Source organism: Acartia tonsa, chromosome 11 (genome assembly GCF_053477335.1).
Source record: "Acartia tonsa isolate MP-2025a chromosome 11, ASM5347733v1, whole genome shotgun sequence".
NCBI classification, from domain to species: Eukaryota; Metazoa; Arthropoda; class Copepoda; order Calanoida; family Acartiidae; genus Acartia; species Acartia tonsa.
Genome location: NC_137270.1, coordinates 35,484,502 through 35,511,307, shown reverse-complemented (window position 1 = coordinate 35,511,307; position 26,806 = coordinate 35,484,502). Strand labels below are relative to the sequence as shown.

At 31.5% G+C, this 26,806-nt stretch overlaps 2 protein-coding genes across 3 annotated transcripts; one reads left to right on the top strand and one right to left on the bottom strand.

The window, feature by feature from the left end:
- The first annotated feature begins 4,399 nt into the window (after window positions 1-4,399).
- Window positions 4,400-19,595, top strand: LOC145331394 (stomatin-like). 2 transcript variants are annotated; one of them, XM_080176022.1, is made up of 10 exons: window positions 4,400-5,894; window positions 6,650-6,689; window positions 8,303-8,408; window positions 13,883-13,958; window positions 15,415-15,513; window positions 16,098-16,205; window positions 16,636-16,715; window positions 17,192-17,288; window positions 17,928-18,019; window positions 18,514-19,595. In XM_080176022.1, the coding sequence occupies exons 1-10, from the start codon at window positions 5,838-5,840 to the stop codon at window positions 18,611-18,613; spliced, it is 855 nt and encodes a 284-aa protein (XP_080032148.1). In that variant the 5' UTR covers window positions 4,400-5,837; the 3' UTR covers window positions 18,614-19,595. The 2 variants fall into 2 exon arrangements, with proteins under 2 accessions (XP_080032148.1, XP_080032149.1); XM_080176023.1 differs by lacking the exons at window positions 4,400-5,894; window positions 6,650-6,689; window positions 8,303-8,408; window positions 13,883-13,958 and adding an exon at window positions 14,321-14,446.
- Window positions 19,596-21,775: 2,180 nt separating this feature from the next.
- LOC145331393 (uncharacterized) lies at window positions 21,776-25,093 on the bottom strand. Its single transcript, XM_080176021.1, has 6 exons — window positions 24,833-25,093; window positions 24,009-24,168; window positions 23,561-23,779; window positions 23,230-23,482; window positions 22,308-23,134; window positions 21,776-22,147 (listed from the first exon to the last, which is right to left on the bottom strand). Exons 1-6 carry the CDS (start codon window positions 24,991-24,993, stop codon window positions 21,896-21,898), a joined length of 1,872 nt encoding a protein of 623 aa, XP_080032147.1. The 5' UTR covers window positions 24,994-25,093; the 3' UTR covers window positions 21,776-21,895.
- Between the last annotated feature and the right edge of the window lie 1,713 nt (window positions 25,094-26,806).

Sequence of the window (26,806 nt, the reverse complement as noted above, 5' to 3'; positions counted from 1 at the left end):
GGGATAAAACACTGGTCGATAAATTGATGCAAATCCCCAATGATGATACACAAAATTTCCCCTTCTGTAGCTAAAAATCAGTGGTTGAAACGTTTGAATACTCAACTTCATGAAATAACCAATCAAAATTAACTATTTGAAATCAGCTATAGCGTCGAAAATAAAAACACAGCCTAGTCCCTACAAAAGAAGAGAAAACAATTTGTTACTCGACGAAAAGGGTCTCCACCACTTGGGACAGGTAATTTTCTGGATTTTACATCTACACTTATATACATGTACACATATAACAAGAAAATGATGATTCGATATCTGTTCCGTCTCTCAGCTGTTTTAGTGTAATATATTATTTTTAATCCAATAAAAAGTCTTTTAATTCTGTTTTCCTAACTGGTTGCTATGCTGTGGTAATGCGATTAGCGAGATCTTAAGATACAGACAGACAGACAGACATACATCTATTTACTTTTATTCAAGGATTAAAAAGAGTCAGAATTTAGTGTAAATTAATTTGACGGTCCAATCAAGTTCGGCATAATTATATGTTCCGCATGGATAAATGATTCAAGTTTTTAAAAGCACAATTTTACTTCGCGCATTTTATTTAAAGTGTGTTTATGTGTTTATGTGTGTGTGTGTGTGTGTGTGTGTGTGTGTGAGTGTGTTTTGGAAGTGTAGTAATAGAGAAAACATGTTGATGATTTTTTTTTGCGTTGATTTTAAATGTTTCTTGAAAATCGCCAAAAAATTAATTAAAGCCACATACAAAAAAAATAACAAAATGTGCGGTAAAAATACATACAAAAGCAGTTCTTATCAATTATTTAATAATATCATTATATGTGTACACGTTATAAAATGAAGAAAATTTATTCATGAAGTCAGTATTTATTTGCTTTGTGAAATTTTCGTATGGTTGTATCACCACCGTGGATTTACGCCTTAGGTTAGGAAGGTTTAGAAATCTTCATACAACTACCTCTATATTTCGGTGGTTACTCAAAACAGCTAATTAAAAATAAAAGATCCTCAATTTTTACATTATTCATTTAGGCTGTTTTTTTGCTATTTTATATTATTTAAAATGATTAGCCAAACACTTTACACGATATTCATTTATATACAGAAAGATTTCACTTAAAACTGAAAATTACCCATAACCTTCTTATGAGACCATCTTAATTAAAGGGATTTAGGATGGTCCTCTGAATAGACTAAATCCTGCCCGAGACTAATATCAAATCAATATCTATAATAATCTTAGACTAGCACTATCAAACATTTTACTTGTAACTTTTGCTACTTTTTATTTTTAACATAATTGCAAGACTGTTCCATAGAAAGCGCAAGGCGCACTACACCCTGTTAGTGTGCATTTACATACGCACATGTTACAAGTAACAAACAAATAGAATCGCAAAAGACGAAACCTGCAATTTAATGTAGCTGTAAACTTAGAGAGGGGGACGATAGATTGTTGATTACACTAGGCCCTTAAAGTTTTATATTATTGTTTCCGTTGGCTTAACATCTTTGTGGTTGGTTAATGAAGTTGAGGAGAGTTCAAACGTTTCAACCACTAATTTTAATCTACAGAAGGGGTAATTTTGTGTATCATAATTGGAGATTTGTATCAATTTATCGGCCATTTAGCTTCTTTATTAAAACCACATAGGATGGAGCTCTTTATAGTGCTTATAAACAATTACAATATAAATGACCAATGAAGGGCCAATACACAGACTAAATTTCCAATGGCGCACAGTATACAATACAATTAAATTGACCAATGGTAGGTCAGTATAACGTCATTTTTTTATAGACACTATGAAAAGCTTCAAATCAAAATGTTGCTGTCAGTATACATTTCGATTGACCAATGGTAGGCCAGTAAAAAAAGACAATAAAAATGACCAATGATAGGCCAATACACAGACTTAATTTCCAATAGCAGGTCAGTATACATTCTAATGGACCAATGGTAGGCCATTTTACATTTTAATTAGGCCAGTATTACAATACAGACAATAAAAACCTTACTGTAATATAGGAAATTCCCTCTTATTTTTTGCCATTGGTTATTTTTGCGATTATGAAACACAATCCGGAAGAGAAAATATGCGGAAATGAAGGTCCACACTGCCTGTTGAAGTAAGGTCTATAGTGTACAACTACACAGCACAGATTGTTGTTACTCAACTTGGAACATTTATTTACATCTATTTGTTTTGATTTTTCTTCATACATTTTTTAGTGTTTGTTAATAAGTGATTTAGTTATTTTAAGCATATGCAAAGATGCTACAACATTATAAAATTCTTAAGTATTTAGATTATCAAAAAAAAAACGTATCATTATTTGTTTTAGCTGTATAACACTTGTTTTATTTATTTTTTTGTTAATGTTTTTGGTGTAATGTAATGTGTCTTTGAACAGTTGTTTTAAATTGTCATTTTAGATGAAATCTTCATACTTTAGGAACTTTAATAAGCTCTTAAGTTGGTGATACAAATTATCAGTAGTGATAATTTTTATGTTTTTTTACTAGAGATTTGAACAAATTTATCAGCAATTATCTTATCCCTTAAGCTGCCTTGCATTTATTCGTTAGTTTAAAACATATATGGGCAGTAAGATATATAAGTTGGAAAGAATTTTAATGTTAGATGGAGATTTGAAATCTGCATCAAATTTTAAGGATTTTTTATAAAATTCGTTTTTTTTGTATAATTCTTTATCTAAAAGCGGAAATACAATTTAAGTTAATTAATTTTGACATCTGTGATTGGTGGATTGAAAACAATCTGCGCTCTGATTGGAGAAGTTTAAGTGCCGTACATCATTCAACCAATTAGAGCGCAGGTAGTTTTCAATCCACCTATCACGGAAGTCAAAATTAATTAACTTAAATTGTGTTTCTGCTTTAACATAAAGAATTATACAAAAAACGAATTTTATAATAAAAATATCCTTAAAATTTGATGCAGATTTTAAATCTCCCTCTAACATTAAAATTCTTTCCAACTTATATATCTAACCAACAATTCTACGAAAAAATCACGAAACTTTATTAACCTTATTGGTATATTTTGTTCTTGTCATGTAAGTGAAGAGGGGTGGGAAAGAAGGTTAGGAAAAGGGGAAGGGGGTTGTGGGGAAATTTTCCTTTAGAGTTGTTTGTAAGAATATCATTCCCTTGTCCCTGCATTTGGGAACTTTATTGGGTTCAAGAAACTAGCAGAGTCCAAACTTTTAAGTAAAAATTCGCAGAATAATTTAGCAAATAACAATATCAGAGTATCTTTACTACTTGTAAAATAAAATTACGATAGAAAAAAAGGCAGTGATTGGACATTTTTTCTCGGAAGTGTTACGTAAATATTTCTATTGATATTACTTAACAATAACATTACCAGAGGTGTGCAGAAAGGAGGTGTTGGGCAGTGTATCCCCCCCCCCCCCTTGCAAAATTAAGGGTGATGTATCAGTACTCCCTACAACCCCCTGAAACACCCAAGTAGTTATATAATCTCTGTATTATACCTTATTCTAATTTCTGAGTTTCATATTAGTCATAATTATTATGGCTTTGACGTCAAGGGTCGATACTTGTTCTTACTGACAGAGGGAAGTAGAATGATTCATCCGTTATGATAAGCACTATGAAATTCGAAAAAAAATCCCAGAAAATACCAGTTTATCTTTTCTATAACCCCCCCACCCATCTTTTTCTTTTCAAAGGGGGTAGGAGGGGGCAGAAAATTAGAAAAATAGTTTAAAACCGCTACAACTCAATTTTAGAATTGCGTAAAACAAACCCCGGTCGGACCTATGTGAAGCCTCCTTGAAATGTAAAACTCAGAAGTTAACGAGATTTGAATGGACAACAAAAGTGTCATACTAATTCATATAATATGAAGATACTCTCCCTTTGCAATGTATAAGCCAGAGCCTCCTAAATTTTAATACAAAATACTTAGCTTCCCTTAATATGTATGTATGTCTGCCTTTCTAAAGCTCAGATTTCTTTAAATATGGAATATTAACAAAATGTTGTACCTTGTTGTTTGAAAACCTAATGAAATATTATTAAAACCTGCCCATTTCTCAGGGAAAATGGAATGATATTCTGACAAACAATTCTAAAGGAAAATTTCCCCACAACCGCCTTCCCCTTTTCCTCCCTTTCTTACCCACCCCTCTTAAAATCCATGAAAAAAAACAAAATATACTTCCACCATACTTTAAAGGGTTTCGTGATTTTTTGTAGAATTGTTTGTTAGAATAGCTATCCCTGCCTTTTTCTAAGAGTAAAATTGGAAATAGTCTTTAAATTACAGAGGGTTAAAATGATAATTGATCTTGTTTTATTAAAATCAATAAAGAGGGGGTTGGGGGAGTCTTATAATGGCGATTAGTGGGAACTTGATTATTTTTCTACTTCAGTAATTTTAAAATATTAGTATTAGTTTAAATTTTATCAGATTAAAGTGGTGATAGCTTGATTTGTTTTGGAATTTATGATTTCATTTTATTTTTAAATGTTTGAAAAAGAAATAACCACAAATTATCTTGTAGAAATAAAAGAATTTAAAAACAAGGATGAAAGCATCCATTTTGAAGCCCATAATCAATATAGTAAACGTATATAGCTTTTGGAAAAATCTCCCAAATTTTATTGTAAAAATCTTCCAATTTATGCATGAAACACACGTAAGTTTATAATAATATAAAATATATTTTTTTTTTTGAATTATTAATATATTTGAATTCCGACTTTATAGTTCAAAACATTAAAATCATGTTTTAAATGGTTAAGTTTTGCTTTTTTAAACAATTAAAAATGTACCAATGGATGTAGAATATACGAGGTGGATATTATAAGAGTGGAAAAATTGGCATCAATTTAGCTTGCTAACATGGACACCATTTATTGGTCAGTTCGCTGATCCAGTACAAGGGGAGAGGGAAATCTTTTTTTGGGTGTGATCCCTTTCGTGTTAACGCCTCTTAAGGGGTGTTTCTTCGTATTTTCACAGTATTTTTTCTCCTATTTTTAGCCCCTCTAACCCTGCGGGACAATCACCTAACATGAAATAACCTAACCTAACCGTAAGAAGCGTTGCCACTAAAGGGACTATAACCCCGTTTTTTTGCCAGCTACAAGTTTCACCTGTAGAGTTCATGATAATCTGGTATAATATCCAAGTAATGATAAATCCATTAAAACAAGTAAAAATGTACCATAAGACGCATTTATATTTGAATTTCATCACGTTATATTAAATTGGTCTGTAATTTACAGAAATTTTTATCTATAATTTTGTATCTGTTTGTGTCAGTTGTCATTTGCATTTCAAAGAAACAACATTATGTTAAAAATAAAAAAACTTTTAAAACATGGACGATAATGTCCAATAATGTCGCAAATTTATTAATAATTAAAGCGATTGGAATCTAAACATAAGTAAAGGGATGGTTTTTGGCTTCTTTATTGTACGATATAGGTCTTGCGATGGTTTTATGCTATTTTTTTATCCCTCCTTATAAATATATTCATTTCATTTTGTAAAATAAAATATAATTTACCAAAAAAATGAAAGGAAGTCATAATTTAATAAATTGATATTGATCTGAGCACAGCTACTAAATAATTATATTTATGGCTTGAGTTTTTTACTGTTGTTGGTAGTAGTTGAGACATGCATTATTTTGATATTATGTCTATCCTATTTTTTAGCTCCTTTGAAACTAGATCACTTAGATGCTAGGGGCATAGCCGCTGTTAGATTTAAATAGGAGTAATTTTCAACCTAAATTATTTCAGAAATAAAGTAATGTCAAAGATGGATATAGAGTCTGCGGGCAGGGAAATAAGACCATTAACCAACCAGGTATTAAATAATTATTAGACATGTTTGATCATTTTGAAACCTTTCTTGGAAATTCTTATTTTATCTTAGAAGCAGATATCCTAAATCCCATGGACATTGGTCTGTTTATTACACTAATCCCAAAGTCTTATTATTAAGTTTTCTTATTCGTTGGCTTAACAACCTTTGGGACTTATTAAATTTTTATTGGTTGGTTCATAAAGTTGAATGTCTAAACGTTTTAACCATTTTCATATCGAATTTTGCATTAGTCTGTAATGAATGATTCTCAAGCGAGTTCATACACACTACAATGTTATATCCCTTCTCTACAATGAAAATTTTGGGGGGTAGGTCGACACCCTAAAATTTTGGTACTAAGCAAAGGTGAAACTTGCCTGAATTGTTTTCTTCAATATTGGATAGTGAACAAAATTATGCCACGGTCGTAGCGGTTAAGCGTCTTGCGTCAGGTTGGAAGGGTGACGCAAATTTCAGACCCCAGATTTGGCGATTTGAAAAAAATTATCTTTATATTGTAGCGAATTAGATAATCTAGCAAGCATCGCTTTTATTTTATAGAGAAAAATAGTAAATCAAATAGCTAAAACTGAGATATGAAATTTGCGTCACCCTTCAAATATGACGCAAGACGCATGACCGCTAGGACCGTAGCATTATTTGGTACCCTATCCAATATTGACATTGAGTGTCAGGGATGTGTAAACTTGATTTCCTCTTAAGCCTTCCTAACATAATATCTTTTTATTTTTAAGAATGGCAGAAATGATGATGAAAGCGATGGTGGTTTTGCAGGTAAACGCTATCAGTACTTCTAGAGTTGCTGTGCTTCTAATTGATTAATGTTAGATACAAATTAAATTATATCCTGCTGACCCATAGGGGTGTCCTTTTGGAGAATGTGCTGCGTTTTTAAGTGTTTTTCTTCTGACAAGGGAACCTGCTATTTACCTACGGTATACTATCCCTGCGGGTCTTTTCTAACCTTTATTTAACCTAACATACATAGGTTTGTGATAGAAATTTAATATAAGGATAACCGCCGAATATTTGTTTGAATTCATTTTCAACTAACTAAACCTACGTTTTAAATGTGAATTTATTTTAGAATAATTATTTCTATTACAACAAGGTACAACATTATAAGCGAAGCATCTCTACAATTAAGTCCTAAAAATGTAAGTATGTCCTTAAACAGTATCCTGTATTTAAGTAGATTTGTAACAAATTAACTTACAATTTTGTGTACACTTATACATTTATATTCTGTCTATTCTGTTCTGACACTCTACCAGGGGCGTCCAAGCTTTTTTTTTTGGGGGGGTAAAAAATTTTAGGGGGGGGGGGGGTAATTCGTGTTTGGGGGGGGTAAAATGGCGCGCGAAGCGCGCCGAATTTTTTTTTTACCCCCCCCAAAATTTTTACCCCGGGGGTAAAATTTGATTGGGGGGGGTAATTACCCCCCCTAAAGTCTGTTGGGGGGGGGTAAATACTCCCCCCAAATCTGTTGGGGGGGGGTAATTACCTTCACCAAACTAATTTACCCCGGGGGTAAAATTTTTGGGGGGGGTAATTTAATTATGTAAAAAAAGCACCTACCTAATCTATTAAGTTAATAATAAGTACTATCTTATAACATAAAGTAGTAAGTAAGGTTTATTTGACTATAGCTTCAGATTTCATTACTTTTAATACTGAGTTCTCCTTTTTAGGAAAGCTTCACATAGATCCCATGATGGTTCCACACTATTATAGGTCAATCCTTTGAGTGGTTTTAGGCTATTTTTCTCCTCTCTTTTTACCCTTTAGAAAACACGAGTTCTTAGATGCTAAGGGCGCCACTACTATTCAAATATATAGTAGTATCTCATTCATTCCTCCCAAAAGAAATCACCTATAGAAATTCTTTTTCATTATTTAATGAAATATTTAATTTAGTTAGGTATCTATTTTATGGAATCTTCAGTGCTTTACAATTACATCATAGATCCCCGGGATGGTTTTAGCCCTTATAAAGGCCCAAGCAAATAAAACATGATCAACTATTAAATTTTTTGTTATCATGGTTAAGAACTGTTTTAACTGGTTGGACAGTAAAATTTTTTTTTAAAGAACATTCAATTTGGGGGGGGTAAATACCCCCCCCCCCCCCAATTTTTTTTTTAAAGAACATTTATTTTGGGGGGGGGTAATTACCCCCCCCCAAAATCGTTGGGGGTGCCTACGGCACCCCCAAGGTAGGGGTAATTTTTTTTTGGGGGGGGTAATGTTCACAAAATTTTGGGGGTGCCAAATGGCCCATTACCCCCCCCCCTTGGACGCCTATGCACTCTACATATGTTAATGTTCGTTTGTCATACGGTTACAGAGCTTCGCTTTTATGGATGTTGTCATCCTTGTTATTTCAGCATTTCTGAAGATTGTGTCGCTATTTTTCATCATTATCACCTTTCCCATCAGTATTTGGTTATGTGTCAGCATGGTCAAGGAATATGAGAGAGCCATCATCTTCAGGTAATAAAGTAGTAAGCGTTTTTTGTCTGTCCCGAAGGATCTCGCTAACCGCTGAACCGATATTGTTCTCCTTTACAATGAAGCTTTTTATAGTTCCTGGGAAGGTTTTAAACTATTTTTGGGGAGTGTGTCTTCATCCCCCCCCCACAAAAAAAATATTTTTTACTCTTATAACCACAAATTTAAAATGAGATGAGGTTAAGCATTGAGTGCCCCTAGAGGCTTCTAGGGGCGTAGCCGCTAGTAATCATTTAACGAATTATAGATAATAAAAAATCATGTATGATGTATCTTATTGTATTTTACAAATAATGAAATAAAAATATGAATAAACCTTCACAAAAATCAATGAAAGTTAGTGCATAAAACAATTTAGCAGAGCTACAATATAATTATGGTATGATCGTTTGTCCGTTTGTGGGACATTTCCCTTGTGTATTACCAGATTTTAAAATGATGAAATATTTAAAATGCATATATTCAATGAGTTATCTAAAGAAAACGATATCTTTTAATTTACAAAATACAAAGCTTTACTCATTCAATTACAATTGTTTATAATTGCTGCGCTTCTATTAGTATAATAGTTTGTGTTAACTTCTATTAAGTCACTGAAAAAATTAATTTAAATGTCGTCTTGTAAATTTACTTTTTTTAGTTAATTTTGTATATTGTCCACTTTTCATATTAGGGTACATCTTTTCATATAATGAAAAACATTTCTGTTTCCAGAATTTGTAATATTGCATATAAGGGAATAGATTTCTAAATTATTAAGTCAATGAAGAGGTCATATTGAACATTTTGAAATTTCTACGTTCTTCGTCCACGAATGGGAAAGATAAATTTCAAGTTTTGCCATGTGATCACACATTGCCAGAATATTTGGAATATCCATTCTTTAGGAGCAATACGATAAAATACGATAAATAATTATTTCAGTCTTTTAATGGAGTTTCTTTGTACAAACCTTAGCATAGTTCCCGCCGTTTTGCTGTAATCAACCTTCCAAAGAAGGAGTATTACCTTTTTTGCTTTTTATTTAAGTTAGCTAGCCGGTTCTTTTAGTAAGTAGTAGATGTAAAATTTTTCATAGAATTCAGATATGCAATCGTTTTTTTTGTAGACCCCTTTTTTTGAAGTAATATAAGTTTTTTAAATAAATAATTAAGTCAGTTTTAAGGTACTAAAACGCAACAAAATAAAAGAAGAAAATTGCCAGTATGAACAAAAATAGTAAGATCTTTAATTTGACACCTTACTTTTAAAATTCTGTTAAGTAATTATTGAAAAAATCTATTTTTTAATTTCGGTTTAATAAAAACTTTAAAGGGCGAATATAGGTTCAATATGATATGAGCTTATATGAAAGGTGCCATTACATACTTTTAAAATAACTATGCTAAATTTAAAAAATCAAAAAAATTCTTAAGTAGATTTTACAATTTTTGCGTTCAGTTCAACATATGATAAATCAGATAGACAACAAAATCGTTTTTTTTAACCATTATAAGACCTTTTTTTCATTATTTTTCTTAAATCAATTTGATTGTTATATTGGCATTCATCTTATATGATAATTTAAATGTTTATTTGTTATAATTATATATTGTTTTATTAAACTTTTAATTTACTTCAAAATATTTTACGCAAGAGTGCCTCAAAAATAGCGTCAAGGGTAAATAATACGTTTTAAAATTTATTTTCTCTATGAATTTATTTTCTCTATGAGAATCTGTGATTAATCCCTTATGAAATATTTACCCTAATTACGATACGTAACACGAACATACATACACAAACATGATGCAACTTTTAGCAAAAAAAAATAATATTTTAATTTTTAAATATTTTTTTAAAATTACTTTTTCAATGTACTTTTACAAAATTATTTTATGAAAACTTTATTTGATCAAAAGTAAAAGTTGCAGCATCCAGTGTCTGTCAAATCCTTTCCTTTTCATTATAACTATGATTGAACAGAAACTTTATAATTCAACCTTCAGACAAAGCCTTGTGTGATGCAGTGATGTTTGGATTTCTTAGGGAACTATATCGGTTACGCAAAATGACGTAATTCTATCGACGAATTGGATCGGTTTTTGGCTAGAAACAGACTTATACAGTTAAATATGTCAATGTCTTTAAGTTATTTATAATCTATATAATGGCACCTTTGAAATAAGCTCATATTATGTCAAACCTATATTCGCCCTTTAAACCTAAATATTTTCTAAAACAGACATAAAAAATATGGGTTCATACATACCTTTAGAATCAGAAAAATATTACGAATCCATTCTAAGCAAAATTGAAAAAGTTTTATAAAACTATAATATAAAATATAAGTTTATTTTAAGAATCATAATTTTTGGCTTGAACGAAACCTGAACAAAACCTAAACAAATGTACATACACTGCACACTGGTCCGAAAACGGAGATTTGGGTCAACAATTCGTTTTTAGCCGTTTTTTGGCCTATTTTATTGCCCAATTCGGCAAATTGGGGGTTTTAGTGGTCAGGGAGTCCATTTATGAGAAAAAAAATATATGACCTCAAAGGTTAAAGACCTTTAAAATGACCTTTAAAGACTGATTTTGCCGTTCTCGTGGTTTTATTGGACATTTAGGGGGGGGAGGAGGTGTCCAATCAAGGCGACACTGAAATACGTTTTTATAGGGGATTGCATTAGCTAAATTTCATGTGAAGTAAAAAATTTTGTAAAATAAACTGGTTTTGCACCAGCTGAATTTCAAATTTTCGCCTTTATTTTATTTCTAGTTTTAACCCATTTATATAAATATATATATATTGTTAATGTTAATATATTATATTATTAAAGGACGCCTGCAAGAAATAACACGCTTTAACTGCTGAAAGACTGCCACAAGAAGACCCAATACCCCAAATTATAAGCCTTCAGCTTCAATAACAAAAAAGTTCTAGGCATTTCAAAATAGCATTTTATGTACAATGGAATTTTTGAAAGATTTCCAATGCTCATAAAAGAAAAAACAATATTAAATTACGTTGCCTAGACAAAAAATTATAACCTTATCTTTGTCAGAAACTTAGATTGCCTGTAACTGATTACATTTTTACAATAAAAACACCACATTTCATAGTCAAAATCTATGAAAAAAATTTGATTTAAATTGCATTTTTAAACGAAAATCATAGCGGAAACAAAGGGGTAAACTAATACAAGCTTTGCTGTGATTGGTTGTTAATCTGATTCAGCCTTCTGATTGGCTACAGTACATTCGGTACAACGCAAGTAAAACTTAATTTTTTTTAATGATTTTGACTATAAAAGTGGGTATTTTTATTGTAAAAATATAATTAGTTACTTGAAACCTAAATTTATGACAAAAATAAGCTTATAATTTTGTTTCTAGGCCACGTAGTTTAATTTTAAAGTTTTCAACATGAGCATTGCAATTCTTTCAAAATTTCCATTGTACATAAAATGTCATTTTAAAATGCCTAAAACTTTTTTGTTATAAAAGCTGAAGGCTTCAAATTTGGGGTATTTGGTCTACTTGTGGCAGTCTTTCAGCAGTGAAAGCATGGTATTTCTTGCAGGCTTCCTTTAAGACATACTTTTAAAAGAGAATTTATTTGATACTTTAAAGTCTTGCAAATTGTAATTTTTAATTAATGAAATATTTACAAATTATGAAAGCCCAAAAAATGTGTTTATATTTGAATTGAGCAAACGAACACACATACGAACGCACACACACGAACACATAGTTTCGACCAATCAGAGGCAAGATCGTCCAATGAGATCTTCCAATGAGAACTCAGGATTTTTGCTTCGACCAATAAGAGACAAGGACCTATGTTTCGACCAATCAGATGCGAGATTGGATGGAATCGAGATTATCTGGATTCTATGTATATTTTATATGTATATGACATACATGTTATTTTTTTATTATTACGCTCAAAACGAACAAAATCGGATGCCATAAATATCGTGAAATATGAAGCCAATTACAATACCAACAAATTCTCTTTAATAAACATATAGGACACTCAGGTTATACTCACTAAGAAAATTTTGCAAAACTTACCCTATATTAAAAAAAAACACATTTTTGCATTTTGTACCATTTTTTGTGTTATAATTAATTTTTGAACTTATATAGGACTTATTTTAGTTGGACAATGTCCAACATGCAGATATTTTATTTTATCACATTTAAGCAAGTATAGCCAATTTATCAATGTCAACAATACCTTCTTAGATTTTGGCCCCAAATTATTTCAAAAAACATATTATCAACATGGGTTGATATTTAAAATAAAGGTGGCTCAGGATGTCTTTGAAGACTGGCAGGTCAACTTTTGTCTAAATTGATGGGTAGGAAAAATTGAATTGTTGACCCCTCCAGACCAGTGTGCACTGTAACAGATATTTTTTAAACACAAGAAACAATAATGCATTTTTAACTGCATTGTTTTGAAGTTTATAAACAGACTGAAGCAAATTTTTTCATACTTTTTCATTCTTTACATGTTATGTAAGTATCACTATTTTTATTGTAGTATCTGTTGTATATATTGTATGAACATTATCCTTTTTTTTGTCAATTAAGTTTGTGGTTAAGTTTTTAGGTGAAGCTTCATGATTCGTCAATTTTTGAGATTTTTGATTGGCTAGTTTAATAGTTAAAATTAAGTGTTGCCTGTAAAAATATAATATTATATATAATATTTTTATTTTTTTAAGTTTTTTATTTTTTTTCAATTTTGCTTAGAATGGATTCGTAATATTTTTTTGAATCTAAAGGTATATATGAACCCATATTGTTTTTGTCTGTTTAAGAAAATATTTAGGTTTAAAGTTTTTATTAAACCGAGGTTAAAAAAATAGATTTTTTCAATAATTACTTAACAGAATTTTAAAAGTAAGGTGTCAAATTAAAGATCTTACTATTTTTGTTCATACTGGCAATTTTCTTCTTTTATTTTGTTGCGTTTTAGTACCTTAAAACCGACTTAATTATTTTTTTTAAAACTTAAATTACTTCAAAAATAAGAGATCTACAAAAAAACCCGATTGCATATCTGAATTCTATGAAAAATTTTACATCTACTACTTACTAAAAGAACCGGCTAGCTATCTTAAATAAAAAGCAAAAAAGTTAATACACCTTCTTTACCAGATAACACCCACCTAATATTTTCCAGGGACAAGGGGATGATATTCTGACAAACAACTCCTAAAGGAAAATTTCCCCACAACTCCCTTCCCCTTTTCCACCCCTTCTTTCCCACCCCTCTTCAGATACATGACAAAAAAAAAATATACCACCAGATATTTAGTAAGGTTTCGTGATTTTTTTGTAGAATTGTTGGTTAGAATAGCTACCCCTGAATATTTTCTTTTCTTAGGTTAGGTAAAGTAAAGAAGGGCAGAGCTGTGGGCCCTGGACTTTTCTTTATTAATATTTTCTCTGTCTAGGTTGGGTAGAGTGAAGAAGGGAGGAGCTGTGGGCCCTGGACTTTTCTTCATCATTCCCTGCATTGATACAATTCAGGTTGGTATATAATGTGGTCCCTGGACTTTTCTTTATCATTCCTTGCATTGATACAATTCAGGTTGGTATATAATATGGGCCCTAGACTTTTCTTCATCATTCCCTGCATTGATACAATTCAGGTTGGTATATAATGTGGTCCCTGGACTTTTCTTTATCATTCCTTGCATTGATACAATTCAGGTTGGTAAATAATGAGGTACCTGGACTTTTCATTATCATTCCTTGCATTGATACAATTCAGGTTGGTATATAATGTGGGCCCTAGACTTTTCTTTATCATTCCTTGCATTGATACAATTCAGGTTGGTATATAATGTGGGCCCTAGACTTTTCTTTATCATTCCTTGCATTGATACAATTCAGGTTGGTATATAATGTGGTCCCTTGACTTTTCATTATCATTCCCTGCATTGATACAATTCAGGTTGGTATATATTGTGGGCCCTGGACTTTTCTTTATTATTCCCTGCATTGATACAATTCAGGTTGGTATATAATATGGGCCCTGGACTTTTCATTATCATTCCTTGCATTGATACAATTCAGGTTGGTATATAATGAGGGCCCTGGACTTTTCATTATCATTCCCTGCATTGATACAATTCAGGTTGGTATATATTGTGGGCCCTGGACTTTTCTTTATTATTCCCTGCATTGATACCATTCAGGTTGGTTTATAATGTGGGCCCTGGACTTTTCATTATCATTCCCTGCATTGATACAATTCAGGTTGGTATATATTGTGGGCCCTGGACTTTTCTTTATTATTCCCTGCATTGATACCATTCAGGTTGGTTTATAATGTGGGCCCTGGACTTTTCATTACAATTCCCTGCATTAATACAATTCAGGTTGGTATATAAATAGACACTTAGAGACAGACGTACGGACAAAGTAAAGTATATATTAGATATTCATTGCTTAGCAATGTTAACAAAAGGTTTCAAACACATATCTATGAAGCATTTCAGCCGTGATGTATCAAAACAAGCTTAATGGCCATAAAATACAAAAACATTTTCGACAGCTATCTGTAACAGAGTGCATGAAAATATGTTTCATATGTCTTAATTATGAAATCATAAAACTAGTGCAACTTTATTAGTGCAGGCGGAAATTTGTTTTTTTGTCTTTTTATGATCTGTCATTAGATGTATACATGCATTATTTTCTTGTGAATATTTTCAGAAGCAGCCTATAGTGCCTATAAAAAAAATAATGTCATGGAATACAAATGACCAATGAGAGACCAGTATACATTTTACTATTGGGCAATTAAGACATATACTGGCCTATCATTGGTCATTTGTATTGTATGACTTTATTTTGTATAGGCAATATAAGCTGCTTCATATTTTCATAATTACTAAACATCTGCTCTATAACTCTGTCTCTTCGCGATTTTTTGTGCTTCGCTATATATGGATGTTGTCATCCTTGTTGTAATTTGTAGGTTGTTGATTTAAGAACTGTATCATTTGATGTTCCTCCACAAGAGATACTGACAAAGGACAGTGTAACAGTCTCCGTAGATGCTGTTGTTTATTACAAGGTAATTATATTAAGCACAGCTGATCTATAATTATTTAGAGTATGTCAGTACGTCCACTCGTAGGAAAGTTGGTACGAAAAAAATGATTAAGATGGTCCGTAAAATTATGCATCTTAAGAGATATAAAATGTGCACATCCAAATATAACAAAATTCACCTTTTGTAGATTAATTTTTTTGGGTATAGTCTCTTTAAGGGGCGATTCGTCGTATTTTTCAAAAGGTTTTTAATAGGTTATTTTAGGTTAGGTTATATTGGGTTAGGTGATTGCCTTGCAGGTTTAGACAATTAGCCCCGCATGGTTGGAGCCCCCAACAGGGGCTAGAAATAGGAGAAAAGCTACTGTGAAAAAAAGAAGAATCGTCCATTAAAGGGCGTTGCCACGAAAGGGACTATTCCCAATTTTATAAAAAAAAATAAGCTTTCCCGGAAGAGTAAGTCATAAAAAAAAGCCCTCCTCTCCTTCAAACCTTATTTTCAATTTAATTCCAAAACAAAAAGGGATGGGGGTTTTGGCTTGCTAGGCACTTGGAGGGAAAGCACCCAAGGTGGTACTGATAATGAACATAAATACCCTTGTTTAGATTGTAAGCCCTTATGCAGCAGTATGTAATGTGACTAATGCCAACCAATCCACAAAACTCTTGGCCTCTACCACCCTCAGAACCATTCTAGGAACTAAAACACTTCAGGTACAATTTTACAATGGACAAGACAATGGCCGATAAATTATTGCACACTTACATCCCCTAATGATGATAGACAAAATTACTGCCCCTGTTGAGTAAGATTAGTGGTTGAAACATTTGAACACTCAACTTAATAAACCAACCAATCAAAATTCACAAATGTCGCTAAAGTTGTTAAGCAAAGGAATAAGGAAACGTTATTATAGAACTTTGGGAACTATTGTAATAAAAAGCCCATTATCCCCTCTCTCTCTCTCTCTGATAATTTTAACCTATTATATGAAGTGTTAAGGTTTTTTGTCTTTACTGAAGTCAGTTGGAACATTTTATCACGTAGCTGCTAAACAATACGTAGCACAGGGATATTTCTTAATATCCAAAAACTAGAGTTCATTTGAAGTTTTGTTGATAATCTGACCTTATTTTTATTTAGGAGATATTAGCTGATAGAGAACACACAGGAGAAGAGATACTTAGACAACTTGATGAAGCCACTGATCCTTGGGGCATCAGGTATCACAATTATATTATATTAAAGATGTCCAAACTCGCGACCGTGGCTCAACACGATGCGCGTCATTAATAATTAGAGTAGGGGGGAATGCCTTGGCCAAAAACTTGAAGAAAGAACTTCCAGGCAAAGGTCGTGCAATCAAACAGTTGGTTGTTACTTGATGGGTGTTACTTAACCTAATACCAAGGGTGTTTAGACAGAAAAGGAGAGATTTAGCTCCCCTTAGTTATCCTTGGTTGTTGGACCTGACGCTAGAGTGTCATGGATAGCAGCCTCACCAATATGAGATAATTGATAGGTAAGGATGTCAAAAAAAGAAGAATCCAAAAAAGTGTTCTAAAGGATTAAATCTCCCCCCATCAAAAAAGTGTTTATAGAAAACTACATCTATGTGAACCAAAAAATATCAATGTCTTTTTAAGGTCTTCGAAATTACATTTTGGAACAGGCTAATGTGACTGTATTTTCTATTTAGAGTTGAGAGAGTTGAAGTAAAAGATGTGAGGCTGCCCGTCCAACTACAGAGAGCTATGGCTGCTGAGGCTGAAGCCGCTAGAGAGGCTAGAGCAAAGGTTAGTAATATCTATCTATCTATATATATATATGAACAGCTACAGAGCTATGGCTGCTGAGGCTGAAGCCGCTAGAGAGGCCAGAGCCAAGATAATTACGTACAAAGACGTCCAATGGGGGGAGGGGGTAAAGAAGTGTTTCTCCCCCCCCCCCCCCAAATAAATTAGTGGGCACCCCTACAATTTCAGATTTTTAATTTTTATCCCCCGCTCAAAAAAAAAGCTTGGACACCCTTGCCTCTTTGATATAAAGATTACCCCCAACCCCCCCAACCCCAAATAAATTCAATTCCCCCTTCCCCCCAAAAAAAGCTTGGATCGTTTTGCTTGTTTTTATACTGTAGTGCTGATAACATTAATGCTAATGGTAATATTCTAAACTTTATTACAAAAAGGAAAATTTGTCCTAAAGTATACAAGCTACAAAATATATATGCAATAAAAATTGCAAAACATAGCAATAAACATATAACAGATTGTATTTTCAAAACTATTGGGCTGTCTCATAAAACATAATACACAAGAAAAATAAATAACTTTAACTGCCAGCGTGATGAAGTGAAGGACAAAGCAAATTATAGAGTAGCTTCGCTACTAACAAAATTTTGTAATTCCGTAAAAAATATATCATTATGTAAGGTTATCGCCGCGGAGGGTGAACAAAAAGCTAGCAGAGCCCTGAAGGAAGCTTCTCTGATTATCAGCGAATCACCATCCGCCCTTCAACTTAGGTGAGTATTTGGTAGGGCTCGGCACCTGCATAAGCATCCAATATATGTTTCTGAGATAAGGCATTCTATCCGTTTAGTAACAAGACCCAAAACGGTCATAGATGTTTAGATGTATATTAGCTTTATATGATCCAACACAGCATAAATTACAATTATAGAAAATAAGTTGTAGATTTTAATCTAATTTCTGTTGTTGTTCTATGCCACCTGAAAAATTTGAAGAATAAAAATAGGTCAAAAAGTAAAAAAAAAGTACATTCATTCTATTGAAAATACTTATTCTGACATTATCAAAAAAGATGATATTAAAAATTGAGCAACTAAACAATAAAAAAAAGAATTCTTATTTAATAATATCTTTGAATCTAAGGACGCTCTAATCGCATTATCTCTACTAGCAGTATGCAAAATTTCTCAGTTACGATAAAATATCAAGATAATTGCACTTTTAGAGAGACATTTTAAAACAATTTTAAAATATTAATCATTTGTAGGTACCTTCAAACCCTAACGGCCATATCCGCAGAAAAGAACTCGACAATTGTCTTCCCACTTCCCATGGAGCTTATGAATGCTTTCAAGAAAAATTCATAAACACTTTATTCAATACTAGTGGCTTCGCCCCTAGCCTCTAGGGGAGTGCGAGAGAGGTCAGAAAAATAGCCTTTAAACACCCCCAAGACTTTTACAAAGCTTCCCCGAAAAGTATAACCAATTCGGATCAGTATTTTTCGAGATCTTAAAATTAAAAAAAACACCTCACTACTTTGTATTAAAAGATTTAGAACAACTAGAAAATTATTTCAAAAGATCTGGTTATTTTTATCAGCATGTAATTGTATGATCAGTAAGATCTTGTTAACGGCTGGACCAAAAATAGCAAAAAAATAAATTGTAACAATAAAATTATCAAAGAACATGATTCAAATTTATATGATTGAACTTCTTTTCTGGTTGTTTTAAAAGTTGTCGCTGTACTAAGAAAGACTATATTAGTTTTGTCTTGTATAAATAACCCTTTTCCGGGGAGTGGGGGCGGGGTTGTTATATATAACCCACTAAGGTTTTGTGCCTCTCATTTTTTAGATGCATACATCCTGCCTAATAAATGTTGAGTTAATAAATGTTATTTATGTACGTCTTTTATTGCTCATATCACAAAGTTTTTTTTCACATAGGCCAAAGCCCCTAATAATAATGATTTTCAGGAGCCTCCTCCCCCCCTCTCCCTATATTTATAGTTAAGAAGAATAAAATTTGGCAAATTAACTTAGTTTCAAAATAACAGAATGGTTGTTTTCCTTTAAAAACACATAAATCTAAATTATTTTTCACTACAGTTATTTATTGACTATATAATTATACATTGTTTAAAGTGTATAAACTTTGGCTAAACTTTTTAAAAATCCTGAATTAAAAAACATATGAACTAATGTACAGTATTATTGAACATATTTCTTACAAAGATATTATATTTAAAGCATTTAATTGTGCCTAAAATCAAATGATAACTTTTATATTATTTTATACGTGATTATAATTTGATTAAATTTTGTAAATAAAATTTAAAATACGATTTAATGTAATGTAGTTTTTATACCTAGGGTGTGTCTGTTTGACTGTCCGCAACGGATTGCTATAATCGTAAAATGATTTATTTTTTAGTCCATTTGATTCCAAAACTTACATGTGGTTTCCTGTAACAAATAAGTATAATCATTGAGATCCTTAGGAACTTTTTAAACATGGTATATTATGATCACATATAATTTAAATAAAGTAAATGCTCAAATAAGGTCCAAAAATTTATAAATATATAAATCTTTTAGATTTTTTATACATCATATTACAAAAAAAATTACAAATACATTGATCATTCATTAATTTTGTAACGAAATGCTTTAAATGACCCCCATTAGCATCAACACAAAATTGAGTTCTTGTCCTTGTATGGCGAGCTATTTGGTGAAAAATAAAAAAAATGTCATTTATCCGCCGCTACCGCTGTTATCTGCGTCTTACGTAAATACTGTTGTCTCAACTTTTGTTTGGCTTTATAGAAAAAAGTATTTCTGGATCAAGACCGTAAAATGACTCACAAGACCACTTTAAGGGAGTGAAAGGTTCGAATCCCGCCGAAAATTGCAGCTACCGCCATAACGGCGAATCCAGGGCACTTTGAACTTTGTTCAGGCTTGACAAGTTTTACAAAAATGCAGATTTTGATGAAGCCCTTAAAACAACTAATTCCATGAGTTTTGTTAGCACAAAAATTATAAATGTTTTTTTGAGCTTGAGAAAGTGCTAAATGTAAGGGTCTACAGAGTACAGATCTATCCACCATGGAATATATTTTGAAGCAAATATCAAATGTTTAGTAGTAATGGCCAGAACAAATCTAAATTGACGGATTTTTTACAACATTTTGACGGAGTTTTGAGCATTTACTTTATTTCAGTAATATACAATCATACAGTATTTAAAGAAAATACAAGTCACATGTGCTGCAAAATATGGAACTTCTTATGGTTTATTTTCATTTTAAAGCAATATTCTGTGTAGTGAAACAGGCAAATACTTCTTTAGCATTGAAAATTAACTAAAAAGTTATAGTATATTAATAAAAATATTAAACATGTGTATATGGCATATAGGCAAAAAACATCTAACAAATAGAATTTTGAATTTTATGCAGCATTTTTTATATATTTAACTTACCAATCAAAAAGATAGTTTATATTATATCAATTATATAAAGGGTGTGCAAAAAAAATGCGGACATTTTAAAAATTTAGATTGCGCGGCTTGTGTTAATAGTAGAAAAACATTATGCATACTATTAGAACCGCTATAAAGTCTATTTTTTTGAAATATAAAAACGATTTCTGTGCTACGTATAGTTTAGGAGCGATGTGGTAAAATGTACCAAATTACTTAAAACTTTACTTGCGAGTAAATCATTAAAGATTAAAGTAAATAAAAAAATATGTACCTTTTTAAAATTCAAATTTCGCGGCTTGTGTTAATAGTAGAACAACGTTATGCATACCGTTAGGACCGCTATAAGGTCTATTTTATGGAAATATAAGAACCATTACTGTGCTACTTATAGTTTAGGAGCTACGTAGTAGAATGTCCCAACTGACTTAAAACTTGACTTGCGAGTAAATCATTAAAGATAAAAAAAAGTGTGTGCCAAATTGCGGACATTTTTAAAATTCAAACTGCTCGGCTTGTGTGAATAGTAGAAAAATGCTATGTATATTGTTAGAACCGTCATAAGCTCTATTTTTTGGAAATATAAGCACGATTTTTGTGCTATTTTTAGTTTAGGAGCGGTATTGATATATGTGAGAAAAGTGGAAAAATTTAATCTTTAATGATTTACTCGCAAGTCAAGTTTTAAGTCAGTTGGGACATTCTACCACATAGCTCATAAATTAAACATAGCACAGGAATCGTTTTTATATTTCCAAAAAAAACTTCATAGGGGTTCTAATGGTTTTCTACTATTAACACAAGTTGAGCAATTAGAATTTTAAAAATGTACGTAATTTTATTTGCATACCTTTTAATTTAATCTTTAATGATTTACTCGCAAGTCAAGTTTTAAGCCAGTTGGGACATTTTACCACTTAGCTCCTAAACTATACGTAGCACAGGAATCATTTTTATATTTCTAAACAATAGACTTCATAGCGGTTCTAATGGTATGCATAACGTTTTTCTACTATAAACACAACCCGCGCAATCTAAATTTTAAAAATGTCCGCATTTTTTTTTTGCACACCCTTTATATAATTGATATAATATAAACTATCTTTTTGATTGGTGAAATTGATTTCAAGCTTGGTAGTACAAAGATTACAATATTATTTACAAGTTAATATTTAATTGAATAGTTCTTCCCCTGTTTACATCATTGCCTACTTCTTCTTCAAGTGTATCATTGCTTTGAATGTCAATTTGTCTACCATTGACTACAACTCTTGATCTTTCCTGAAGACTAACACCTCTTCTAAGAGAGTTAGTTTTTTGCATAGTTGCTTCTCTAACATTGGTTTGAGTAGCCTCTTCTTGACCTTCCACTCTTATTGGTATATTGAAAGATCTTGCTCCAGGATTAACCTTAAGAAAAGTGTAATTATTCAATAAAATCTTTTCATTAAAAAATATAATTCCAATTGCAGAATATCAAAATAATTTCAATTTTCATAATTTCAACCTTTGTTTTAACACATACACTGTCACTGTCCTTAATAATTGTAATTTAAATGTTAAACCCTACCTGCAATGATAGTTGTCTTGATAAATTACTTCTAGGCAGGGAAGTTGAGCGAGATGAATCTGAGCAGGATGATGAAGCTTCAGCTTTTGAATCAATTCCAGAATATTCAACATTGATTGGAATAGCAACAGATCTTTGACATCCTTGTCTAACATCTCCAAATGGAGTTCTTCTATGCATAGTTTCTTGATTTGCAGAAGATGTTGATGGTGCATCTCTTGACAGGGTGGTAGTTCCATGTGCTGAATTGATTCCAGAATATTTAGGGTATTGACTGGCTTGATTTTTCTGAGAATTAGCCAACAATCTTGTTTCATTGGTGGAAAATGGAAGATCTTGGGCTGAGTTATTTCTGGAGCCATCAAAAGAATTTCTTGACGATAGTGTCAGTCTCTTATTATGATCATCTAAAAATTTGGCACCAAACAAGGTGAATAAAGACTTTTCATATCTAGGACTTGAATGCCATTCAAAGTCATAGTAGTAACGAGTTGAATTTGGAATCTTCTTACCATCTCTGTATTTTCTAAACTCTATGCTGGTGGGTGAGTCATTGTCTATTTCAATTCTGCCACCAATCCATCGACCAGACTCATTCATTTTTCCAATGTAGATTTTTTCATCAGTTTCCATTCTGGCTGGACCTTTAACTAAGTAGGTTTTAAACTTTCTTACTGTACACTTAGCTGTGAGTTTCTTACCATATATAGACATAGGCAGATCTGGAAGAAGAACCATAAAGTCTTGGTTGCCATAAACTTTACCACTCTCAATTCCCAATTTCTTTAATACAAACTCTTCATGAACAGTAACAGTTGGTATGTATGCTAAAAAGATATCAAGTATTACAAATACATTATATATTAGAATTACTACATAAATATTTAATACAAAAAAACATACAACAGAAAAGGTATTTTACCTGGATCAAAATGACTGTCTTTTGGAAGAGCTCTAACAGGATGGAATATATTGCAAACCTTAGACATACATTGAGAAATCTGGAGTATATCTTTGTTGCAATTATCAATTTCATCTAAAATTGCTCTTTCTCTGATGGTTGGATCAAAGCGATCAACATTTGTGTGATATGTTATCATTATCTGAAGGTAGAGCAGCCTTGAAGTCAGAACATAATCATAGATTTCATTCAGCTCTGCAAAATTTTTGTCACACTAAAAAATAGAGATACAATTGACTTGAACCAATTTTGATATAAAAAAATAGGATTTCCTAAACTTATAAAGGGTTACCTTGCTTTCATAAACTTGGCCAAATATTGTTGATAAATTCTGAGGGTCAAAATCTTCTCTGTTTAAATAAAAAGAAGAAACATTGTGATGAAATTGATCTGCCCACATTTTTAATTGATTTGACTTCTCTAGCATTCCTTTGAACTGTGCTCTTATTTTTTTCATACCACCTTTCCTTAGCATTTCTTGAAGAATGTCTAATATCTTATCTGCTTTTTCCTATAAAAAAGCAAAAATTAATGTTTTATCCAATTTCAAATGACAAATCATAGAATTACAGAAAATAATATTTTCCTTGTCTGATTAACTTTGGATGTTTGTTTATAGTGTAAATAATTTTATTTTCTTGAAGGTTTAAAAAGACTTACAACGATTCTAAGTTACAGAACACTTATACAAATGAACATAAAATTTATAGCTGTGATTATTATTATAAACTATATTTTACCTCCAGAAGAGAAAGTTTTTTGTGAATTTTCCTAAACTCTGTTTGATATACAACAGAGCTTGAATCATCTTGATCTTCTGGATTTAAAACATTTGAAGCACCGGCAAGACATATCCCAATCAGAGTGAGAGGCAAGCAACCAGTGTAATCACCACCAGCCCTATAAAATAGAAACTTTTATAATTTTTATTCAAATAGAAATTATAGTGTTTAAAGGAAATGAAGAGGCAGTAATACTTCTAATTTACAGCTTTAGTTTTGTAAGTCTAGAACATATTGACAGTCATAATAGTTTTGTTATAAAATTGCAATGCTAAAAGTCAATTACAATAAGTTCAAGACATTTCTCTTGTAATACTTTCAGAATAGTTATTTCTTTCATCGTATTATAAACGGCTTTCCGCGGATATAGAATGTACAATTATAAGATTAAAACCAGTTTGTTTAGCCTCGAGGTGCCGAAGGCACGGACTAAAAAACTGGTTTTAATCTTAAGATTGTACATTTTTATATTCGTAGAAAGCTGGATATAATACGATGCTAGACATAGTTTTTTCGTATGGATGAGAACCGGTTCCTATCCACCGGATTCGAATGAATACGAGAAAATCCTTTATTCTCATGACACTGGACAGTAATTCTAATAGTAAGAGGACACATGACACTTGGCAAAACTTAAGAGGTATCATATAAGCAAATCTTATTTCTTATTTACTAGACTTTAAACTACTCACAAAAAACACTAAATGATACAAAAGATCTTTCCATGGAAAAATTATGTAAATTACTTTTCAGAATTTTTTTATCTATAAAAACTTCTTTACTTGCATATCTTAGAAGCAACCATCAGACCACTTGCTATCTCAGGTTTTTTCTCATTTAGATCATCTAGGAATCCTTTAATCCTCTTTGATGCACCAGGAAGTTCTTCAGCCACTGCACCAACAACACTTTCAGTAATCTCTACAATCTTATCATCATCCATTTTTTTGTTATCTTATTGTATTAAAAATATAAAAACAATTCTTAAAGGAACCATGTTTCATATTTTGCAAATATCATCTACTGCATATTTTGAGCAAAAAATGAATTAGTTTACAAAAGTATAATACTGATTTTTTCTTCAACTAAATTTTTAAGGTTTTTATTTTAAAGTTGCTTAAATTTCTTAGACAAAAAGAAATTTTAGAATTTTAGCAAATCTGAAACCTAATTATGATTTAGTACATAGGGCAACCTAAAGTATTTAATTTGATATCTAATACTTTAGAAGAAAATCATAAAATTTTATACTTATTGAAAATTTTTAAATTGATTTTAAATTTTTGTCAAACAAGAGAAGATATTTTTTTAAAATTTAAATAACAATAGTTCATAAAGATTCAAACTTGATTACAAACAATAAACTGCTAAAATTTTTGCACATGTCTTCTAAAAATATAAAAATCATTGTTATTTTGCAGCAAATAAAAAAATAAAGTCTTGATTTGTAATTCATACACTACAATTTACTAAATTGTGATAAAAATAAAAAGTAATAAAAATTATATTTTTGTATAGTTTAAATACGTCTTATCCTTTTTGTTGTTGTTGAAATTCAAGAACTTGTACAATTGTAAAAGAGGTTATTGAGTAGAAGCGGGATGAAACATTTCATATTTTGGGAAATAGTTATCTGCACTGTAAAAAAAATACTTCAGTTTTGAGTAAATTTTTTTTTCAAAAGTTTAAAAAGGAAATAATTACAATTCTATAAAGTTAGTTATAAATAAACTATCTTTAAATGTTAAGTAAATGGTATTTTAAGTATTAAAGGTTTCTGTATATATTTAGAGTTTATGAATATGGAGATTCAATAAAAAAATTTATTTTATTTCTTTGGGCTTGCCATGGCTTGGCAGCCGAGCCTCCAGCAGCTTTCAAAGCTAGCTTGTTGAAAGTGACTCTGGCTTCAATTTCATAAAATGACTGTTAGTAAGTGAGACTTATACTTTGACTTATGGTGGCTGCGGTAGAGGGTAGCTCAGCAGATTAAGACTTATTGTATGTAAACCGTACTGCTAACGGTAATACTTCTGTATAATTACGATTTAATTTGGCTTATTATCTTTAAGATAAAACATTGATATTGAAGATTGTTGACTTACCGACAAAAAAATGTTTTAATATGCACAAAAAATCGGTTCTATGACAAACGCAGGAGTCCCAAACGTCGGAGTGGACAAACGCAGGAGTGGACACTTAACCTAATCTATTTTAGACCATCTTATAGGTTTTTTAAATGCATAACCCCTGCGGGGGGCTTATTTGTACATTCATATCCTAACCTAACATAATCTGCATAGAAATACTTAATTAAATTAATATTTTAACACTCCTGCGTTTGTCCACTCCGACGTTTGGGATGGAACCAAAAAATCTAGGTAAAACAAATATGACTGGCTCGCTATTTACACCAAATTTTTTGCGGCTGATTACTTATCGCCTGTGGATTGTTGAAATTTTTTTGTCAGTTCTTTTGTAAGAAAAATATGCACATTAAAGCACATGTCATTATTCAGGTTTATTTATTGATAGCGAATCTACAACATAAAGGGTGAGGCAAAAAAAATGCGTAGATTTTTAAAATTCAAATTGCGCGGCTTGTGTTAATAGTAGAAAAATGTTACGCATACCACTAGAACCGCTATGAAGTCTATTTTTTTGAAATATAAGAACGATTTCTCTGCTACGTATAGTTACGGAGCTACGTGTTAAAATGTCCCAACTGACTTAAAACTTGACTTGCGAGTATATTG